This window comes from Montipora capricornis, chromosome 2 (assembly GCF_036669925.1).
Source record: "Montipora capricornis isolate CH-2021 chromosome 2, ASM3666992v2, whole genome shotgun sequence".
Taxonomy (NCBI): Eukaryota; Metazoa; Cnidaria; class Anthozoa; order Scleractinia; family Acroporidae; genus Montipora; species Montipora capricornis.
The window spans coordinates 35039326-35060350 of record NC_090884.1 but is presented as its reverse complement, the minus strand read 5'-3'; the positions used below and the strand labels follow the sequence as shown (position 1 = coordinate 35060350).

At 41.7% G+C, this 21025-nt stretch overlaps 1 protein-coding gene across 1 annotated transcript; it reads right to left on the bottom strand.

Annotated features, from left to right (window-relative positions):
• Positions 1–941: 941 nt before the first annotated feature.
• On the bottom strand, positions 942–3009 carry LOC138019792 (adenosine 5'-monophosphoramidase HINT1-like). The gene is made up of 3 exons (XM_068866687.1): positions 2881–3009; positions 2689–2793; positions 942–1823 (listed from the first exon to the last, which is right to left on the bottom strand). Exons 1-3 carry the CDS (start codon positions 2959–2961, stop codon positions 1656–1658), a joined length of 354 nt encoding a protein of 117 aa, XP_068722788.1. The 5' UTR covers positions 2962–3009; the 3' UTR covers positions 942–1655.
• Between the last annotated feature and the right edge of the window lie 18016 nt (positions 3010–21025).

Genomic DNA, 21025 nt, shown 5'->3' with positions numbered 1-21025 from the left:
TTTAAACTAACAAAATTTGGTTATTGTATTGCAAAAGCTTAGTTGCCATTTAATATGGCCTTTGGGAGAAATCGGCTTTGAACACTTACGATGCCTTAGGTGGTACAACTGCAAATTTAGGGAAAGAAAGGTTCCTGTCTTCCTGGCAAGGACCATGTACGCCCCCTTCTGATGTTTAATTTTTAACCCTCTGCACACTGGCCTGATTTTGCTACTGATGTAAACCTTGCACCCTTTCCTGCCTGTGACACATGTTTAAGGTCTTAAAAGGAGAGTATCACGGTGTTGCGCATGTTCTAGCCACAGCAAATGTCACCGTTAATAAGCCAATCGGAAGCGATGTTATAATTTATGCGGGAATTTACAAGTACATGTGAAAATTAGCTCTTTGGTGATAGTTTAATAATCAAGAAATTTTTACATGTACACTGTATGTGTAAATTTCCTGTACAAATTATAACATCACTTCCGATTGGCTCGTAATGATGACATTCATTATGGCTAGAACATGCAGATGATGATGATACTCTCCCTTAAAATAATGAAATAATATACAAACAAGAAGGTGAGCAAAAATCACTCTCGTTAATGATGCCCCTGGAAATTTTGGTGTTACCAGCATATAACGCTGTAGGTCTTCCACATCGACATCAAAGTAATGTGCTGTTGTACTAAGGAGCAGTGGTCTAAGTAAACTACCCTGGGGCATGTCTGAAGTAACAGGGCTCCAATTTATTTCTCCTAGTACCTTTTACTATGAATCTTTAAGTACACCTTGGCAGGTAACACCTAAGCCAATCCTAGAAGTGAACCCCAATGCAGTACATCCAAGCTTTCCAGAACTGAGTACAATATGATGGTCAAATGAGTCAAATACCAATGTAAAATCTCTAGAGATAAAGGACATTGCTTTGTAAAGTCTTTCATTCATGCATTTGCTCTTTTTTCATCAGTCAATCAATCAGTGCTTTATTTTAACATGTTACATCAAGGAGCTGGAACCTTTTTAAAAAAATGAACATGTATAAATAAATTTGTATAGTTTAATCATCACATCACATGGGATGAAGGGCTTTATTCTTCTTAGTGCAGAGGCCTCCGCGTACGCCTTCTTTAGTTGCTCAGATACGTGTTCTTTACATTACAGGTCCTTATGTAAATTAGCACCTAGAAATCTTCATAAATTTAAGAAGTTAATTAAACTTTACATCGGTTCCATTAAAATAATAAGGAATAGTCATAGTTGCAGGGTCCGACTGACAAAGCTCGAGTATTTGTGTCATTAACAGTTAAGCAACTAAACTAGAGAGAGAGTACAACTTGTAGCTAGTCACTGCGAAAAGAAGAAATCTTGTAGGGTTTTTAGTAAGGCTTAGTAAATGGCTGCCACTCCTTACAGGACTTACATGGACTTCTGAAGTACAACTCCCAGCCCACTTATAAACCCTCAAATAAGTGTAGAACCTCATTGAGTTTTGATGGGTAACGCAAATAGGCACCCAACCTAGTCCTTGTGTTCCTCCATCCCTAGGCCTTACAGGACAACATGGTACAAAAGATATTATACACAGGCATAATTAATTCTGTTGTTGAGCCTTCCATAAAGCTCTTAATGTGGACGGTATCTTAGCTCTTATTCAAATAGCATTGCCAAATCATCCAAGAGAAAGCTTCATCTGCCGTCCTCCCATGACATGGAGATGAATGTGATAAACTGATTGGCAGCCGTGCTGTCCGTTATTGATGACAACGCGGTAGCCATTTTCATCAAGACCCTTCTGTGCTGCAACCTTTTTGGCAACAATCATACAGCGACCAAGAAGCTAACAAAAGAAAAGATGGTAGTTCAAGGATATGAGGAGAACTAAATTTTAAGAGATGGTTATGAAACTCGACAAGTTTCTTTGTTTTATGTTTTTGTTCCCTATTTTGGCCCTGAGCATTCACAAACCACACCCTTTTTGTAAAAGAGAGCCTATTAGTGGGCTAATGGTAATGTGCCCCTGGATGGGGTCGCACTTTCACGACTGAATTGACTATACCCCTTTAGAGTCTATTTTATGGCCAATTGTAGACCCCATCTTAGTCACTTTTGGGTTAATGTAATTTTAGCAACCCCAGCTTAGTCCCTTTCTGTTTATGCAGAAATCTTACATTAAGTATTTTAATTGTAATTTCAAAACATTGTTATGCGACGAGTAAGTATTAAATCAACAGTGCTACAGTTCTTTCTTTTTTTACCGCGAATCTTTCCATTTTTAAATCCCACTGACCAGAATTTTCTTACCCCCAGAATCCGGACAATTTGCGACCCCATTTCAGTAATTCTGTGGGGAACTCTGTACAGGGGGTCTGAAAGGCCAGTGGCACATTCCCAGCAAAAATTGACCCAACTACCCCTACCCACTTGGGTCCAAGTGCTTTCACATCGCTACCTTATAATGCAAATGCAATACACAAAGAATCTTAAACCCCAGACACTGACTAACACTGAGTTAGCCGAACTGGTCTATTCCGTCCATCTCCGAGGTGCAGGTGAGAAAAGTGGAAGTTTGTGCCTATCACGCGATCTTCTCCACGAATTACCGGAAAGATTGCGTGACCAGACTTTCCTGTTTCTCAGTTTTTGAGTCTTTTGGAGGAGACATAGTAGCTACAAAGTGGTTACTAAAAGTGGTGTGCACTTACTTGCTCATCGTCATCTGTAGTTTCCTTCATCGTTCGAATCTCCTTCTTAGGAATCACCAAGAAGTGAACTGGGGCTTGCGGGTTGATGTCTTCAATGGCAATGCACTGCAGGTTATTCAAACTTTCAATCAGATTCCAAATCAACGTTTTGTCTTAAGAAAGTTAGTTAAGCTGCAGAAACAATTGTCGTACCTGGTCATCTTCGTGCAGAAATGTAGCTGGCAGTTCTCGCCGAATAATCCTTGCAAACACGGAGTTTCCCTTTGCGGCCATCTTGACACCCAGCCCACGTGATCAAAACTGAACTGCCCGCTCGGGATTTCTCGCTTGCTCCCGCAAGATCAAGAATCACTTTTTGGTGTTTTTTCTCATATTTACCAACTTTGTTTTGATGATAAATTAAAAAGATATATCTTCTCACCTCTGTACAACCAGCCTTGCAGTATTCTTGGTTTTCACGTGACGTCATCAAAACTAAAAAATAAGGAATTATCAATCCTTTTGAGATTTTAGTTTAGTTATTAGAACAGCTAAGATTTGTCTTTTCACAAATTTTCAGTTTGATACGGTTTTCGACTTGTGATAGAGCAAAGTTGAATTTCTAAGCTTTTGCGTGACACGATGTTAAAATTGCGGTCGAGAAAGCTATCACAAAGGTTAAAAAAGTGACTTATCCGCTGACTCTCCTGCTTCTCAAGTTGCCTCGTTCATGCCCAAAAAGAATTCTGGGTAATTCTGCCATTCCGTGACAAGGGAAGATCCCCGATTCTCATTTCGTAGATTTTTTATAAGTGTCGGGTCACCCAGTCCTACCGGCAAAATACCGCATCGATTGACATTATTAGCCTTCAAAACTTGCCCAAATTGAATCGGTAGGTACTGGAATTCGTCGACAGAAAGACCAGAGAGACAACTTCACTCGTGAACCGCCATGTTTACAACAGAGCATTTTAGGCGTCCCAGTCTGCATGAAACCATCTCTCACCTCTGTTTGGAGAAGGCCAGACACGCACGGTTCTTACGTTACCTTTATGCCTGTAGAATCAACTGAAATGTCAATTCCTTGTAAAAAAAAAAAAAAAGTACCTCAATTTTTTGTGTAGGCTAGGTATAGGAGAGCCAGAACATTGGCGCATACGGTGACGGAATGTTTGAACAAGAGAGAAAAATGCAGTACCTCCACACATGGCGCTGGAGCGTCGTACAAAACGAGTCATCCCGGGATTTCGGTCCGTGCGATCGTTTTTGGACGCAGTTGGCCCTTTGCTGCTTTCTGCTAACGACCTCGCCTCCTGGTATGGCATTGAGAGAGAGATATGTCGGCCCCTAAACCATATGTGACAAATCCCACGCCTACTCACAGCTCCAGACCGCCCTTGTCATAACAATTTAATGTAAGATTTCGATGGTTTAAATATACAAGAGAAATGTCATTTTATCTCTCATATGGTAAGCACTGGAGTCGCACAATGCAAAGAGTACGCACGCGCCCTGCTAAAGGTAATACACTCACAGGTGTAAACTTTCTTTCATCTCGAATTTCAGATCAATTGCAAGAGCTAATATCTTCCAGACATTACATTTACAGCTAAAAGACATAGCCCATACGGATAAATAACTAAATATGGAATATTTAAAGAAAGAGCAATTTTATAAACGCAGCTATACTCTGCAAAATGCGGCCTGGATTCCCCTTTTAAAACCTGTTAACTCAGTCAGTACGGGTAAAATCAGGTAGCGCATCTATAACTTAGCTGATACTGAAGTAAGAAAGAGTATTAACACCATAACTGGTTGTTCTAGGTTTATTGAGAGAGAATGTAATTTCCGCGAACATCGATCACGAGAAGAAGAACGGAGAGAAAACTCGCTTGTTTTTCGAATTCATATGTAGTAGCAGGAAAATCCTTCAAAAACAGAGTTTTATACTATTAATATGAAGTCATTTTGAATGCGCTTATTGCATAGAGATCATATAGAGTTCGCCTTTCGTAATCTGCAAATGTAAATCTTCGTATTCTCTTATTTACATTATACCGTTCTTTTGACAAGAACAACTGACGCAAGGCCAGTTTTTGCTACAAAAATAACAGCGATAAAAGCACTACTTTGCCGCAAAATTTTGTCGCAAAACTTGTTCAGAAATCAAAAGTCTACGTTAACAGCACACACCAGGGCTATTCCTTACTATCTGGCTGGAAATCTTCTTCTCACTACTTTTTTCCCCGGCGCGCCGCGCTTCAGCCATATTGATGAGAGCCACTCTCGTGCTTCTCAAGTTGCCTCGTTCATGCCCAAAAAGAATTCTGGGTAACTCTGCCATTCCGTGACAAGGGAAGATCCCCGATTCTCAATTCGTAGATTTTTTATAAGTGTCGGGTCACCCAGTCCTACCGGCAAAATACCGCATCGATTGACATTATTAGCTTTCAAAACTTGCCCAAATTGAATCGGTAGGTACTGGAATTCGTCGACAGAAAGACCAGAGAGACAACTTCACTCGTAAACCGCCATGTTTACAACAGAGCATTTTAGGCGTCCCAGTCTGCATGAAACCATCTCTCACCTCTGTTTGGAGAAGGCCAGACACGCACGGTTCTTACGTTACCTTTATGCCTGTAGAATCAACTGAAATGTCAATTCCTTGTAAAAAAAAAAAAAGAAAAGTACCTCAATTTTTTGTGTAGGCTAGGTATGGGAGAGCCAGAACATTGGCGCATGCGGTGACGGAATGTTTGAACAAGAGAGAAAAATGCAGTACCTCCAGACGTGGCGCTGGAGCGTCGTACCAAACGAGTCATCCCGGGATTTCGGCCCGTGCGATCGCTTTTGGACGCAGTTGGCCCTTCGCTGCTTTCTGCTACCGACCTCGCCTCCCGGTACGGCATTGAGGGAGAGATATGTCGGCCCCTAAACCATATGTGACAAATCCCACGCCTACTCACAGCTCCAGACCGCCCTTGTCATAACAATTTAATGTAAGATTTCGATGGTTTAAATATACAAGAGAAATGTCATTTTATCTCTCATATGGTAAGCACTGGAGTCGCACAATGCAAAGAGTACGCACGCGCCCTCCTAAAGGTAATACACTTACAGGTGTAAACTTTCTTTAATCTCGAATTTCAGATCAATTGCAAGAGCTAATATCTTCCAGACATTACATTTACAGCTAAAAGACATAGCCCATACGGATAAATAACTAAATATGGAATATTTAAAGAAAGAGCAATTTTTTTAAAAGCAGCTATACTCTGCAAAATGCGGCCTGGATTCCCCTTTTAAAACCTGTTAACTCAGTCAGTACGGGTAAAATCAGGTAGCGCATCTATAACTTAGCTGATACTGAAGTAAGAAAGAGTATTAACACCATAACTGGTTGTTCTAGGTTTATTGAGAGAGAATGTAATTTCCGCGAACATCGATCACGAGAAGAAGAACGGAGAGAAAACTCGCTTGTTTTTCGAATTCATATGTAGTAGCAGGAAAATCCTTCAAAAACAGAGTTTTATACTATTAATATGAAGTCATTTTGAATGCGCTTATTGCATAGAGATCATATAGAGTTCGCCTTTCGTAATCTGCAAATGTAAATCTTCGTATTCTCTTATTTACATTATACCGTTCTTTTGACAAGAACAACTGACGCAAGGCCAGTTTTTGCTACAAAAATAACAGCGAAAAAAGCACTACTTTGCCGCAAAATTTTGTCGCAAAACTTGTTCAGAAATCAAAAGTCTACGTTAACAGCACACACCAGGGCTATTCCTTACTATCTGGCTGGAAATCTTCTTCTCACTACTTTTTTCCCCGGCGCGCCGCGCTTCAGCCATATTGATGAGGGCCACTCTCGTGCTTCTCAAGTTGCCTCGTTCATGCCCAAAAAGAATTCTGGGTAATTCTGCCATTCCGTGACAAGGGAAGATCCCCGATTCTCATTTCGTAGATTTTTTATAAGTGTCGGGTCACCCAGTCCTACCGGCAAAATACCGCATCGATTGACATTATTAGCTTTCAAAACTTGCCCAAATTGAATCGGTAGGTACTGGAATTCGTCGACAGAAAGGCCAGAGAGACAACTTCACTCGTCAACCGCCATGTTTACAACAGAGCATTTTAGGCGTCCCAGTCTGCATGAAACCATCTCTCACCTCTGTTTGGAGAAGGCCAGACACGCACGGTTCTTACGTTACCTTTATGCCTGTAGAATCAACTGAAATGTCAATTCCTTGTAAAAAAAAAAAAAGAAAAGTACCTCAATTTTTTGTGTAGGCTAGGTATGGGAGAGCCAGAACATTGGCGCATGCGGTGACGGAATGTTTGAACAAGAGAGAAAAATGCAGTACCTCCAAACGTGCCGCTGGTGCGTCGTACCAAACCCGCCATCCCGCGATTTCGGCCCGTGCGCTCGCTCTTGGACGCAGTTGGCCCTTCGCTGCTTTCTGCTGCCGCCCTCGCCTCCCGGTACGGCATTGAGGGAGAGATATGTCGGCCCCTAAACCATATGTGACAAATCCCACGCCTACTCACAGCTCCAGACCGCCCTTGTCATAACAATTTAATGTAAGATTTCGATGGTTTAAATATACAAGAGAAATGTCATTTTATCTCTCATATGGTAAGCACTGGAGTCGCACAATGCAAAGAGTACGCACGCGCCCTGCTAAAGGTAATACACTCACAGGTGTAAACTTTCTTTCATCTCGAATTTCAGATCAATTGCAAGAGCTAATATCTTCCAGACATTACATTTACAGCTAAAAGACATAGCCCATACGGATAAATAACTAAATATGGAATATTTAAAGAAAGAGCAATTTTTTTAAAAGCAGCTATACTCTGCAAAATGCGGCCTGGATTCCCCTTTTAAAACCTGTTAACTCAGTCAGTACGGGTAAAATCAGGTAGCGCATCTATAACTTAGCTGATACTGAAGTAAGAAAGAGTATTAACACCATAACTGGTTGTTCTAGGTTTATTGAGAGAGAATGTAATTTCCGCGAACATCGATCACGAGAAGAAGAACGGAGAGAAAACTCGCTTGTTTTTCGAATTCATATGTAGTAGCAGGAAAATCCTTCAAAAACAGAGTTTTATACTATTAATATGAAGTCATTTTGAATGCGCTTATTGCATAGAGATCATATAGAGTTCGCCTTTCGTAATCTGCAAATGTAAATCTTCGTATTCTCTTATTTACATTATACCGTTCTTTTGACAAGAACAACTGACGCAAGGCCAGTTTTTGCTACAAAAATAACAGCGATAAAAGCACTACTTTGCCGCAAAATTTTGTCGCAAAACTTGTTCAGAAATCAAAAGTCTACGTTAACAGCACACACCAGGGCTATACCTTACTATCTGGCTGGAAATCTTCATCTCACTACTTTTTTCCCCGGCGCGCCGCGCTTCAGCCATATTGATGAGGGCCACTCTCGTGCTTCTCAAGTTGCCTCGTTCATGCCCAAAAAGAATTCTGGGTAATTCTGCCATTCCGTGACAAGGGAAGATCCCCGATTCTCATTTCGTAGATTTTTTATAAGTGTCGGGTCACCCAGTCCTACCGGCAAAATACCGCATCGATTGACATTATTAGCTTTCAAAACTTGCCCAAATTGAATCGGTAGGTACTGGAATTCGTCGACAGAAAGGCCAGAGAGACAACTTCACTCGTCAACCGCCATGTTTACAACAGAGCATTTTAGGCGTCCCAGTCTGCATGAAACCATCTCTCACCTCTGTTTGGAGAAGGCCAGACACGCACGGTTCTTACGTTACCTTTATGCCTGTAGAATCAACTGAAATGTCAATTCCTTGTAAAAAAAAAAAAGAAAAGTACCTCAATTTTTTGTGTAGGCTAGGTATGGGAGAGCCAGAACATTGGCGCATGCGGTGACGGAATGTTTGAACAAGAGAGAAAAATGCAGTACCTCCAGACATTGCGCTGGAGCGTCGTACCAAACGAGTCATCCCGGGATTTCGGCCCGTGCGATCGCTTTTGGACGCAGTTGGCCCTTCGCTGCTTTCTGCTACCGACCTCGCCTCCCGGTACGGCATTGAGGGAGAGATATGTCGGCCCCTAAACCATATGTGACAAATCCCACGCCTACTCACAGCTCCAGACCGCCCTTGTCATAACAATTTAATGTAAGATTTCGATGGTTTAAATATACAAGAGAAATGTCATTTTATCTCTCATATGGTAAGCACTGGAGTCGCACAATGCAAAGAGTACGCACGCGCCCTGCTAAAGGTAATACACTCACAGGTGTAAACTTTCTTTCATCTCGAATTTCAGATCAATTGCAAGAGCTAATATCTTCCAGACATTACATTTACAGCTAAAAGACATAGCCCATACGGATAAATAACTAAATATGGAATATTTAAAGAAAGAGCAATTTTTTTAAAAGCAGCTATACTCTGCAAAATGCGGCCTGGATTCCCCTTTTAAAACCTGTTAACTCAGTCAGTACGGGTAAAATCAGGTAGCGCATCTATAACTTAGCTGATACTGAAGTAAGAAAGAGTATTAACACCATAACTGGTTGTTCTAGGTTTATTGAGAGAGAATGTAATTTCCGCGAACATCGATCACGAGAAGAAGAACGGAGAGAAAACTCGCTTGTTTTTCGAATTCATATGTAGTAGCAGGAAAATCCTTCAAAAACAGAGTTTTATACGCTTTTGAATGCGCTTATTGCATAGAGATCATATAGAGTTCGCCTTTCGTAATCTGCAAATGTAAATCTTCGTATTCTCTTATTTACATTATACCGTTCTTTTGACAAGAACAACTGACGCAAGGTCAGTTTTTGCTACAAAAATAACAGCGATAAAAGCACTACTTTGCCGCAAAATTTTGTCGCAAAACTTGTTCAGAAATCAAAAGTCTACGTTAACAGCACACACCAGGGCTATTCCTTACTATCTGGCTGGAAATCTTCTTCTCACTACTTTTTTCCCCGGCGCGCCGCGCGTCAGCCATATTGATGAGGGCCACTCTCGTGCTTCTCAAGTTGCCTCGTTCATGCCCAAAAAGAATTCTGGGTAATTCTGCCATTCCGTGACAAGGGAAGATCCCGATTCTCATTTCGTAGATTTTTTATAAGTGTCGGGTCACCCAGTCCTACCGGCAAAATACCGCATCGATTGACATTATTAGCTTTCAAAACTTGCCCAAATTGAATCGGTAGGTACTGGAATTCGTCGACAGAAAGGCCAGAGAGACAACTTCACTCGTCAACCGCCATGTTTACAACAGAGCATTTTAGGCGTCCCAGTCTGCATGAAACCATCTCTCACCTCTGTTTGGAGAAGGCCAGACACGCACGGTTTTTACGTTACCTTTATGCCTGTAGAATCAACTGAAATGTCAATTCCTTGTAAAAAAAAAAAAAAAAAAACTACCTCAATTTTTTGTGTAGGCTAGGTATGGGAGAGCCAGAACATTGGCGCATGCGCTGACGGAATGTTTGAACAAGAGAGAAAAACGCAGTACCTCCAGACATTGCGCTGGAGCGTCGTACCAAACGAGTCATCCCGGGATTTCGGCCCGTGCGATCGCTTTTGGACGCAGTTGGCCCTTCGCTGCTTTCTGCTACCGACCTCGCCTCCCGGTACGGCATTGAGGGAGAGATATGTCGGCCCCTAAACCATATGTGACAAATCCCACGCCTACTCACAGCTCCAGACCGCCCTTGTCATAACAATTTAATGTAAGATTTCGATGGTTTAAATATACAAGAGAAATGTCATTTTATCTCTCATATGGTAAGCACTGGAGTCGCACAATGCAAAGAGTACGCACGCGCCCTGCTAAAGGTAATACACTCACAGGTGTAAACTTTCTTTCATCTCGAATTTCAGATCAATTGCAAGAGCTAATATCTTCCAGACATTACATTTACAGCTAAAAGACATAGCCCATACGGATAAATAACTAAATATGGAATATTTAAAGAAAGAGCAATTTTTTTAAAAGCAGCTATACTCTGCAAAATGCGGCCTGGATTCCCCTTTTAAAACCTGTTAACTCAGTCAGTACGGGTAAAATCAGGTAGCGCATCTATAACTTAGCTGATACTGAAGTAAGAAAGAGTATTAACACCATAACTGGTTGTTCTAGGTTTATTGAGAGAGAATGTAATTTCCGCGAACATCGATCACGAGAAGAAGAACGGAGAGAAAACTCGCTTGTTTTTCGAATTCATATGTAGTAGCAGGAAAATCCTTCAAAAACAGAGTTTTATACTATTAATATGAAGTCATTTTGAATGCGCTTATTGCATAGAGATCATATAGAGTTCGCCTTTCGTAATCTGCAAATGTAAATCTTCGTATTCTCTTATTTACATTATACCGTTCTTTTGACAAGAACAACTGACGCAAGGCCAGTTTTTGCTACAAAAATAACAGCGATAAAAGCACTACTTTGCCGCAAAATTTGGTCGCAAAACTTGTTCAGAAATCAAAAGTCTACGTTAACAGCACACACCAGGGCTATTCCTTACTATCTGGCTGGAAATCTTCTTCTCACTACTTTTTTCCCCGGCGCGCCGCGCTTCAGCCATATTGATGAGAGCCACTCTCGTGCTTCTCAAGTTGCCTCGTTCATGCCCAAAAAGAATTCTGGGTAATTTTGCCATTCCGTGACAAGGGAAGATCCCCGATTCTCATTTCGTAGATTTTTTATAAGTGTCGGGTCACCCAGTCCTACCGGCAAAATACCGCATCGATTGACATTATTAGCTTTCAAAACTTGCCCAAATTGAATCGGTAGGTACTGGAATTCGTCGACAGAAAGGCCAGAGAGACAACTTCACTCGTGAACCGCCATGTTTACAACAGAGCATTTTAGGCGTCCCAGTCTGCATGAAACCATCTCTCACCTCTGTTTGGAGAAGGCCAGACACGCACGGTTTTTACGTTACCTTTATGCCTGTAGAATCAACTGAAATGTCAATTCCTTGTAAAACAAAAAAAAAAAAGTACCTCAATTTTTTGTGTAGGCTAGGTATGGGAGAGCCAGAACATTGGCGCATGCGGTGACGGAATGTTTGAACAAGAGAGAAAAATGCAGTACCTCCAGACGTGGCGCTGGAGCGTCGTACCAAACGAGTCATCCCGGGATTTCGGCCCGTGCGATCGCTTTTGGACGCAGTTGGCCCTTCGCTGCTTTCTGCTACCGACCTCGCCTCCCGGTACGGCATTGAGGGAGAGATATGTCGGCCCCTAAACCATATGTGACAAATCCCACGCCTACTCACAGCTCCAGACCGCCCTTGTCATAACAATTTAATGTAAGATTTCGATGGTTTAAATATACAAGAGAAATGTCATTTTATCTCTCATATGGTAAGCACTGGAGTCGCACAATGCAAAGAGTACGCACGCGCCCTGCTAAAGGTAATACAATCACAGGTGTAAACTTTCTTTCATCTCGAATTTCAGATCAATTGCAAGAGCTAATATCTTCCAGACATTACATTTACAGCTAAAAGACATAGCCCATACGGATAAATAACTAAATATGGAATATTTAAAGAAAGAGCAATTTTTTTAAAAGCAGCTATACTCTGCAAAATGCGGCCTGGATTCCCCTTTTAAAACCTGTTAACTCAGTCAGTACGGGTAAAATCAGGTAGCGCATCTATAACTTAGCTGATACTGAAGTAAGAAAGAGTATTAACACCATAACTGGTTGTTCTAGGTTTATTGAGAGAGAATGTAATTTCCGCGAACATCGATCACGAGAAGAAGAACGGAGAGAAAACTCGCTTGTTTTTCGAATTCATATGTAGTAGCAGGAAAATCCTTCAAAAACAGAGTTTTATACTATTAATATGAAGTCATTTTGAATGCGCTTATTGCATAGAGATCATATAGAGTTCGCCTTTCGTAATCTGCAAATGTAAATCTTCGTATTCTCTTATTTACATTATACCGTTCTTTTGACAAGAACAACTGACGCAAGGCCAGTTTTTGCTACAAAAATAACAGCGATAAAAGCACTACTTTGCCGCAAAATTTTGTCGCAAAACTTGTTCAGAAATCAAAAGTCTACGTTAACAGCACACACCAGGGCTATTCCTTACTATCTGGCTGGAAATCTTCTTCTCACTACTTTTTTCCCCGGCGCGCCGCGCTTCAGCCATATTGATGAGGGCCACTCTCGTGCTTCTCAAGTTGCCTCGTTCATGCCCAAAAAGAATTCTGGGTAATTCTGCCATTCCGTGACAAGGGAAGATCCCCGATTCTCATTTCGTAGATTTTTTATAAGTGTCGGGTCACCCAGTCCTACCGGCAAAATACCGCATCGATTGACATTATTAGCTTTCAAAACTTGCCCAAATTGAATCGGTAGGTACTGGAATTCGTCGACAGAAAGACCAGAGAGACAACTTCACTCGTAAACCGCCATGTTTACAACAGAGCATTTTAGGCGTCCCAGTCTGCATGAAACCATCTCTCACCTCTGTTTGGAGAAGGCCAGACACGCACGGTTCTTACGTTACCTTTATGCCTGTAGAATCAACTGAAATGTCAATTCCTTGTAAAAAAAAAAAAGAAAAGTACCTCAATTTTTTGTGTAGGCTAGGTATGGGAGAGCCAGAACATTGGCGCATGCGGTGACGGAATGTTTGAACAAGAGAGAAAAATGCAGTACCTCCAGACGTGGCGCTGGAGCGTCGTACCAAACGAGTCATCCCGGGATTTCGGCCCGTGCGATCGCTTTTGGACGCAGTTGGCCCTTCGCTGCTTTCTGCTACCGACCTCGCCTCCCGGTACGGCATTGAGGGAGAGATATGTCGGCCCCTAAACCATATGTGACAAATCCCACGCCTACTCACAGCTCCAGACCGCCCTTGTCATAACAATTTAATGTAAGATTTCGATGGTTTAAATATACAAGAGAAATGTCATTTTATCTCTCATATGGTAAGCACTGGAGTCGCACAATGCAAAGAGTACGCACGCGCCCTGCTAAAGGTAATACACTCACAGGTGTAAACTTTCTTTCATCTCGAATTTCAGATCAATTGCAAGAGCTAATATCTTCCAGACATTACATTTACAGCTAAAAGACATAGCCCATACGGATAAATAACTAAATATGGAATATTTAAAGAAAGAGCAATTTTTTTAAAAGCAGCTATACTCTGCAAAATGCGGCCTGGATTCCCCTTTTAAAACCTGTTAACTCAGTCAGTACGGGTAAAATCAGGTAGCGCATCTATAACTTAGCTGATACTGAAGTAAGAAAGAGTATTAACACCATAACTGGTTGTTCTAGGTTTATTGAGAGAGAATGTAATTTCCGCGAACATCGATCACGAGAAGAAGAACGGAGAGAAAACTCGCTTGTTTTTCGAATTCATATGTAGTAGCAGGAAAATCCTTCAAAAACAGAGTTTTATACTATTAATATGAAGTCATTTTGAATGCGCTTATTGCATAGAGATCATATAGAGTTCGCCTTTCGTAATCTGCAAATGTAAATCTTCGTATTCTCTTATTTACATTATACCGTTCTTTTGACAAGAACAACTGACGCAAGGCCAGTTTTTGCTACAAAAATAACAGCGATAAAAGCACTACTTTGCCGCAAAATTTGGTCGCAAAACTTGTTCAGAAATCAAAAGTCTACGTTAACAGCACACACCAGGGCTATTCCTTACTATCTGGCTGGAAATCTTCTTCTCACTACTTTTTTCCCCGGCGCGCCGCGCTTCAGCCATATTGATGAGGGCCACTCTCGTGCTTCTCAAGTTGCCTCGTTCATGCCCAAAAAGAATTCTGGGTAATTCTGCCATTCCGTGACAAGGGAAGATCCCCGATTCTCATTTCGTAGATTTTTTATAAGTGTCGGGTCACCCAGTCCTACCGGCAAAATACCGCATCGATTGACATTATTAGCTTTCAAAACTTGCCCAAATTGAATCGGTAGGTACTGGAATTCGTCGACAGAAAGACCAGAGAGACAACTTCACTCGTAAACCGCCATGTTTACAACAGAGCATTTTAGGCGTCCCAGTCTGCATGAAACCATCTCTCACCTCTGTTTGGAGAAGGCCAGACACGCACGGTTCTTACGTTACCTTTATGCCTGTAGAATCAACTGAAATGTCAATTCCTTGTAAAAAAAAAAAAGAAAAGTACCTCAATTTTTTGTGTAGGCTAGGTATGGGAGAGCCAGAACATTGGCGCATGCGGTGACGGAATGTTTGAACAAGAGAGAAAAATGCAGTACCTCCAGACGTGGCGCTGGAGCGTCGTACCAAACGAGTCATCCCGGGATTTCGGCCCGTGCGATCGCTTTTGGACGCAGTTGGCCCTTCGCTGCTTTCTGCTACCGACCTCGCCTCCCGGTACGGCATTGAGGGAGAGATATGTCGGCCCCTAAACCATATGTGACAAATCCCACGCCTACTCACAGCTCCAGACCGCCCTTGTCATAACAATTTAATGTAAGATTTCGATGGTTTAAATATACAAGAGAAATGTCATTTTATCTCTCATATGGTAAGCACTGGAGTCGCACAATGCAAAGAGTACGCACGCGCCCTGCTAAAGGTAATACAATCACAGGTGTAAACTTTCTTTCATCTCGAATTTCAGATCAATTGCAAGAGCTAATATCTTCCAGACATTACATTTACAGCTAAAAGACATAGCCCATACGGATAAATAACTAAATATGGAATATTTAAAGAAAGAGCAATTTTTTTAAAAGCAGCTATACTCTGCAAAATGCGGCCTGGATTCCCCTTTTAAAACCTGTTAACTCAGTCAGTACGGGTAAAATCAGGTAGCGCATCTATAACTTAGCTGATACTGAAGTAAGAAAGAGTATTAACACCATAACTGGTTGTTCTAGGTTTATTGAGAGAGAATGTAATTTCCGCGAACATCGATCACGAGAAGAAGAACGGAGAGAAAACTCGCTTGTTTTTCGAATTCATATGTAGTAGCAGGAAAATCCTTCAAAAACAGAGTTTTATACTATTAATATGAAGTCATTTTGAATGCGCTTATTGCATAGAGATCATATAGAGTTCGCCTTTCGTAATCTGCAAATGTAAATCTTCGTATTCTCTTATTTACATTATACCGTTCTTTTGACAAGAACAACTGACGCAAGGCCAGTTTTTGCTACAAAAATAACAGCGATAAAAGCACTACTTTGCCGCAAAATTTTGTCGCAAAACTTGTTCAGAAATCAAAAGTCTACGTTAACAGCACACACCAGGGCTATTCCTTACTATCTGGCTGGAAATCTTCTTCTCACTACTTTTTTCCCCGGCGCGCCGCGCTTCAGCCATATTGATGAGGGCCACTCTCGTGCTTCTCAAGTTGCCTCGTTCATGCCCAAAAAGAATTCTGGGTAATTTTGCCATTCCGTGACAAGGGAAGATCCCGATTCTCATTTCGTAGATTTTTTATAAGTGTCGGGTCACCCAGTCCTACCGGCAAAATACCGCATCGATTGACATTATTAGCTTTCAAAACTTGCCCAAATTGAATCGGTAGGTACTGGAATTCGTCGACAGAAAGGCCAGAGAGACAACTTCACTCGTCAACCGCCATGTTTACAACAGAGCATTTTAGGCGTCCCAGTCTGCATGAAACCATCTCTCACATCTCTCACCTCTGTTTGGAGAAGGCCAGACACGCACGGTTCTTACGTTACCTTTATGCCTGTAGAATCAACTGAAATGTCAATTCCTTGTAAAAAAAAAAAAAAAAAACTCCCTCAATTTTTTGTGTAGGCTAGGTATGGGAGAGCCAGAACATTGGCGCATGCGGTGACGGAATGTTTGAACAAGAGAGAAAAATGCAGTACCTCCAGACGTGGCGCTGGAGCGTCGTACCAAACGAGTCATCCCGGGATTTCGGCCCGTGCGATCGCTTTTGGACGCAGTTGGCCCTTCGCTGCTTTCTGCTACCGACCTCGCCTCCCGGTACGGCATTGAGGGAGAGATATGTCGGCCCCTAAACCATATGTGACAAATCCCACGCCTACTCACAGCTCCAGACCGCCCTTGTCATAACAATTTAATGTAAGATTTCGATGGTTTAAATATACAAGAGAAATGTCATTTTATCTCTCATATGGTAAGCACTGGAGTCGCACAATGCAAAGAGTACGCACGCGCCCTGCTAAAGGTAATACACTCACAGGTGTAAACTTTCTTTCATCTCGAATTTCAGATCAATTGCAAGAGCTAATATCTTCCAGACATTACATTTACAGCTAAAAGACATAGCCCATACGGATAAATAACTAAATATGGAATATTTAAAGAAAGAGCAATTTTTTTAAAAGCAGCTATACTCTGCAAAATGCGGCCTGGATTCCCCTTTTAAAACCTGTTAACTCAGTCAGTACGGGTAAAATCAGGTAGCGCATCTATAACTTAGCTGATACTGAAGTAAGAAAGAGTATTAACACCATAACTGGTTGTTCTAGGTTTATTGAGAGAGAATGTAATTTCCGCGAACATCGATCACGAGAAGAAGAACGGAGAGAAAACTCGCTTGTTTTTCGAATTCATATGTAGTAGCAGGAAAATCCTTCAAAAACAGAGTTTTATACTATTAATATGAAGTCATTTTGAATGCGCTTATTGCATAGAGATCATATAGAGTTCGCCTTTCGTAATCTGCAAATGTAAATCTTCGTATTCTCTTATTTACATTATACCGTTCTTTTGACAAGAACAACTGACGCAAGGCCAGTTTTTGCTACAAAAATAACAGCGATAAAAGCACTACTTTGCCGCAAAATTTTGTCGCAAAACTTGTTCAGAAATCAAAAGTCTACGTTAACAGCACACACCAGGGCTATTCCTTACTATCTGGCTGGAAATCTTCTTCTCACTACTTTTTTCCCCGGCGCGCCGCGCGTCAGCCATATTGATGAGGGCCACTCTCGTGCTTCTCAAGTTGCCTCGTTCATGCCCAAAAAGAATTCTGGGTAATTCTGCCATTCCGTGACAAGGGAAGATCCCCGATTCTCATTTCGTAGATTTTTTATAAGTGTCGGGTCACCCAGTCCTACCGGCAAAATACCGCATCGATTGACATTATTAGCTTTCAAAACTTGCCCAAATTGAATCGGTAGGTACTGGAATTCGTCGACAGAAAGGCCAGAGAGACAACTTCACTCGTGAACCGCCATGCTTACAACAGGGCATTTTAGGCGTCCCAGTCTGCATGAAACCATCTCTCACCTCTGTTTGGAGAAGGCCAGACACGCACGGTTTTTACGTTACCTTTATGCCTGTAGAATCAACTGAAATGTCAATTCCTTGTAAAACAAAAAAAAAAAAGTACCTCAATTTTTTGTGTAGGCTAGGTATGGGAGAGCCAGAACATTGGCGCATGCGGTGACGGAATGTTTGAACAAGAGAGAAAAATGCAGTACCTCCAGACGTGGCGCTGGAGCGTCGTACCAAACGAGTCATCCCGGGATTTCGGCCCGTGCGATCGCTTTTGGACGCAGTTGGCCCTTCGCTGCTTTCTGCTACCGACCTCGCCTCCCGGTACGGCATTGAGGGAGAGATATGTCGGCCCCTAAACCATATGTGACAAATCCCACGCCTACTCACAGCTCCAGACCGCCCTTGTCATAACAATTTAATGTAAGATTTCGATGGTTTAAATATACAAGAGAAATGTCATTTTATCTCTCATATGGTAAGCACTGGAGTCGCACAATGCAAAGAGTACGCACGCGCCCTGCTAAAGGTAATACACTCACAGGTGTAAACTTTCTTTCATCTCGAATTTCAGATCAATTGCAAGAGCTAATATCTTCCAGACATTACATTTACAGCTAAAAGACATAGCCCATACGGATAAATAACTAAATATGGAATATTTAAAGAAAGAGCAATTTTTTTAAAAGCAGCTATACTCTGCAAAATGCGGCCTGGATTCCCCTTTTAAAACCTGTTAACTCAGTCAGTACGGGTAAAATCAGGTAGCGCATCTATAACTTAGCTGATACTGAAGTAAGAAAGAGTATTAACACCATAACTGGTTGTTCTAGGTTTATTGAGAGAGAATGTAATTTCCGCGAACATCGATCACGAGAAGAAGAACGGAGAGAAAACTCGCTTGTTTTTCGAATTCATATGTAGTAGCAGGAAAATCCTTCAAAAACAGAGTTTTATACTATTAATATGAAGTCATTTTGAATGCGCTTATTGCATAGAGATCATATAGAGTTCGCCTTTCGTAATCTGCAAATGTAAATCTTCGTATTCTCTTATTTACATTATACCGTTCTTTTGACAAGAACAACTGACGCAAGGCCAGTTTTTGCTACAAAAATAACAGCGATAAAAGCACTACTTTGCCGCAAAATTTTGTCGCAAAACTTGTTCAGAAATCAAAAGTCTACGTTAACAGCACACACCAGGGCTATTCCTTACTATCTGGCTGGAAATCTTCTTCTCACTACTTTTTTCCCCGGCGCGCCGCGCTTCAGCCATATTGATGAGGGCCACTCTCGTGCTTCTCAAGTTGCCTCGTTCATGCCCAAAAAGAATTCTGGGTAATTCTGCCATTCCGTGACAAGGGAAGATCCCCGATTCTCATTTCGTAGATTTTTTATAAGTGTCGGGTCACCCAGTCCTACCGGCAAAATACCGCATCGATTGACATTATTAGCTTTCAAAACTTGCCCAAATTGAATCGGTAGGTACTGGAATTCGTCGACAGAAAGACCAGAGAGACAACTTCACTCGTGAACCGCCATGTTTACAACAGAGCATTTTAGGCGTCCCAGTCTGCATGAAACCATCTCTCACCTCTGTTTGGAGAAGGCCAGACACGCACGGTTTTTACGTTACCTTTATGCCTGTAGAATCAACTGAAATGTCAATTCCTTGTAAAACAAAAAAAAAAAAGTACCTCAATTTTTTGTGTAGGCTAGGTATGGGAGAGCCAGAACATTGGCGCATGCGGTGACGGAATGTTTGAACAAGAGAGAAAAATGCAGTACCTCCAGACGTGGCGCTGGAGCGTCGTACCAAACGAGTCATCCCGGGATTTCGGCCCGTGCGATCGCTTTTGGACGCAGTTTGCCCTTCGCTGCTTTCTGCTACCGACCTCGCCTCCCGGTACGGCATTGAGGGAGAGATATGTCGGCCCCTAAACCATATGTGACAAATCCCACGCCTACTCACAGCTCCAGACCGCCCTTGTCATAACAATTTAATGTAAGATTTCGATGGTTTAAATATACAAGAGAAATGTCATTTTATCTCTCATATGGTAAGCACTGGAGTCGCACAATGCAAAGAGTACGCACGCGCCCTGCTAAAGGTAATACACTCACAGGTGTAAACTTTCTTTCATCTCGAATTTCAGATCAATTGCAAGAGCTAATATCTTCCAGACATTACATTTACAGCTAAAAGACATAGCCCATACGGATAAATAACTAAATGTGGAATATTTAAAGAAAGAGCAATTTTTTTAAAAGCAGCTATACTCTGCAAAATGCGGCCTGGATTCCCCTTTTAAAACCTGTTAACTCAGTCAGTACGGGTAAAATCAGGTAGCGCATCTATAACTTAGCTGATACTGAAGTAAGAAAGAGTATTAACACCATAACTGGTTGTTCTAGGTTTATTGAGAGAGAATGTAATTTCCGCGAACATCGATCACGAGAAGAAGAACGGAGAGAAAACTCGCTTGTTTTTCGAATTCATATGTAGTAGCAGGAAAATCCTTCAAAAACAGAGTTTTATACTATTAATATGAAGTCATTTTGAATGCGCTTATTGCATAGAGATCATATAGAGTTCGCCTTTCGTAATCTGCAAATGTAAATCTTCGTATTCTCTTATTTACATTATACCGTTCTTTTGACAAGAACAACTGACGCAAGGCCAGTTTTTGCTACAAAAATAACAGCGATAAAAGCACTACTTTGCCGCAAAATTTGGTCGCAAAACTTGTTCAGAAATCAAAAGTCTACGTTAACAGCACACACCAGGGCTATTCCTTACTATCTGGCTGGAAATCTTCTTCTCACTACTTTTTTCCCCGGCGCGCCGCGCGTCAGCCATATTGATGAGGGCCACTCTCGTGCTTCTCAAGTTGCCTCGTTCATGCCCAAAAAGAATTCTGGGTAATTCTGCCATTCCGTGACAAGGGAAGATCCCCGATTCTCATTTCGTAGATTTTTTATAAGTGTCGGGTCACCCAGTCCTACCGGCAAAATACCGCATCGATTGACATTATTAGCTTTCAAAACTTGCCCAAATTGAATCGGTAGGTACTGGAATTCGTCGACAGAAAGGCCAGAGAGACAACTTCA

Excerpts from the sequence above, each read along its gene's own strand:
- LOC138019792 (XM_068866687.1), bottom strand. The coding sequence starts at position 2,961 with ATGGCCGCAAAGGGAAACTCCGTGTTTGCAAGGATTATTCGGCGAGAA. Across the intron at positions 2,794-2,880 it reads TTCTGCACGAAGATGACCAG|TGCATTGCCATTGAAGACAT; the intron begins GTACGACAATTG and ends AATAACCTGCAG. Across the intron at positions 1,824-2,688 it reads CTACAGATGACGATGAGCAA|CTTCTTGGTCGCTGTATGAT; the intron begins GTAAGTGCACAC and ends TTCTTTTGTTAG.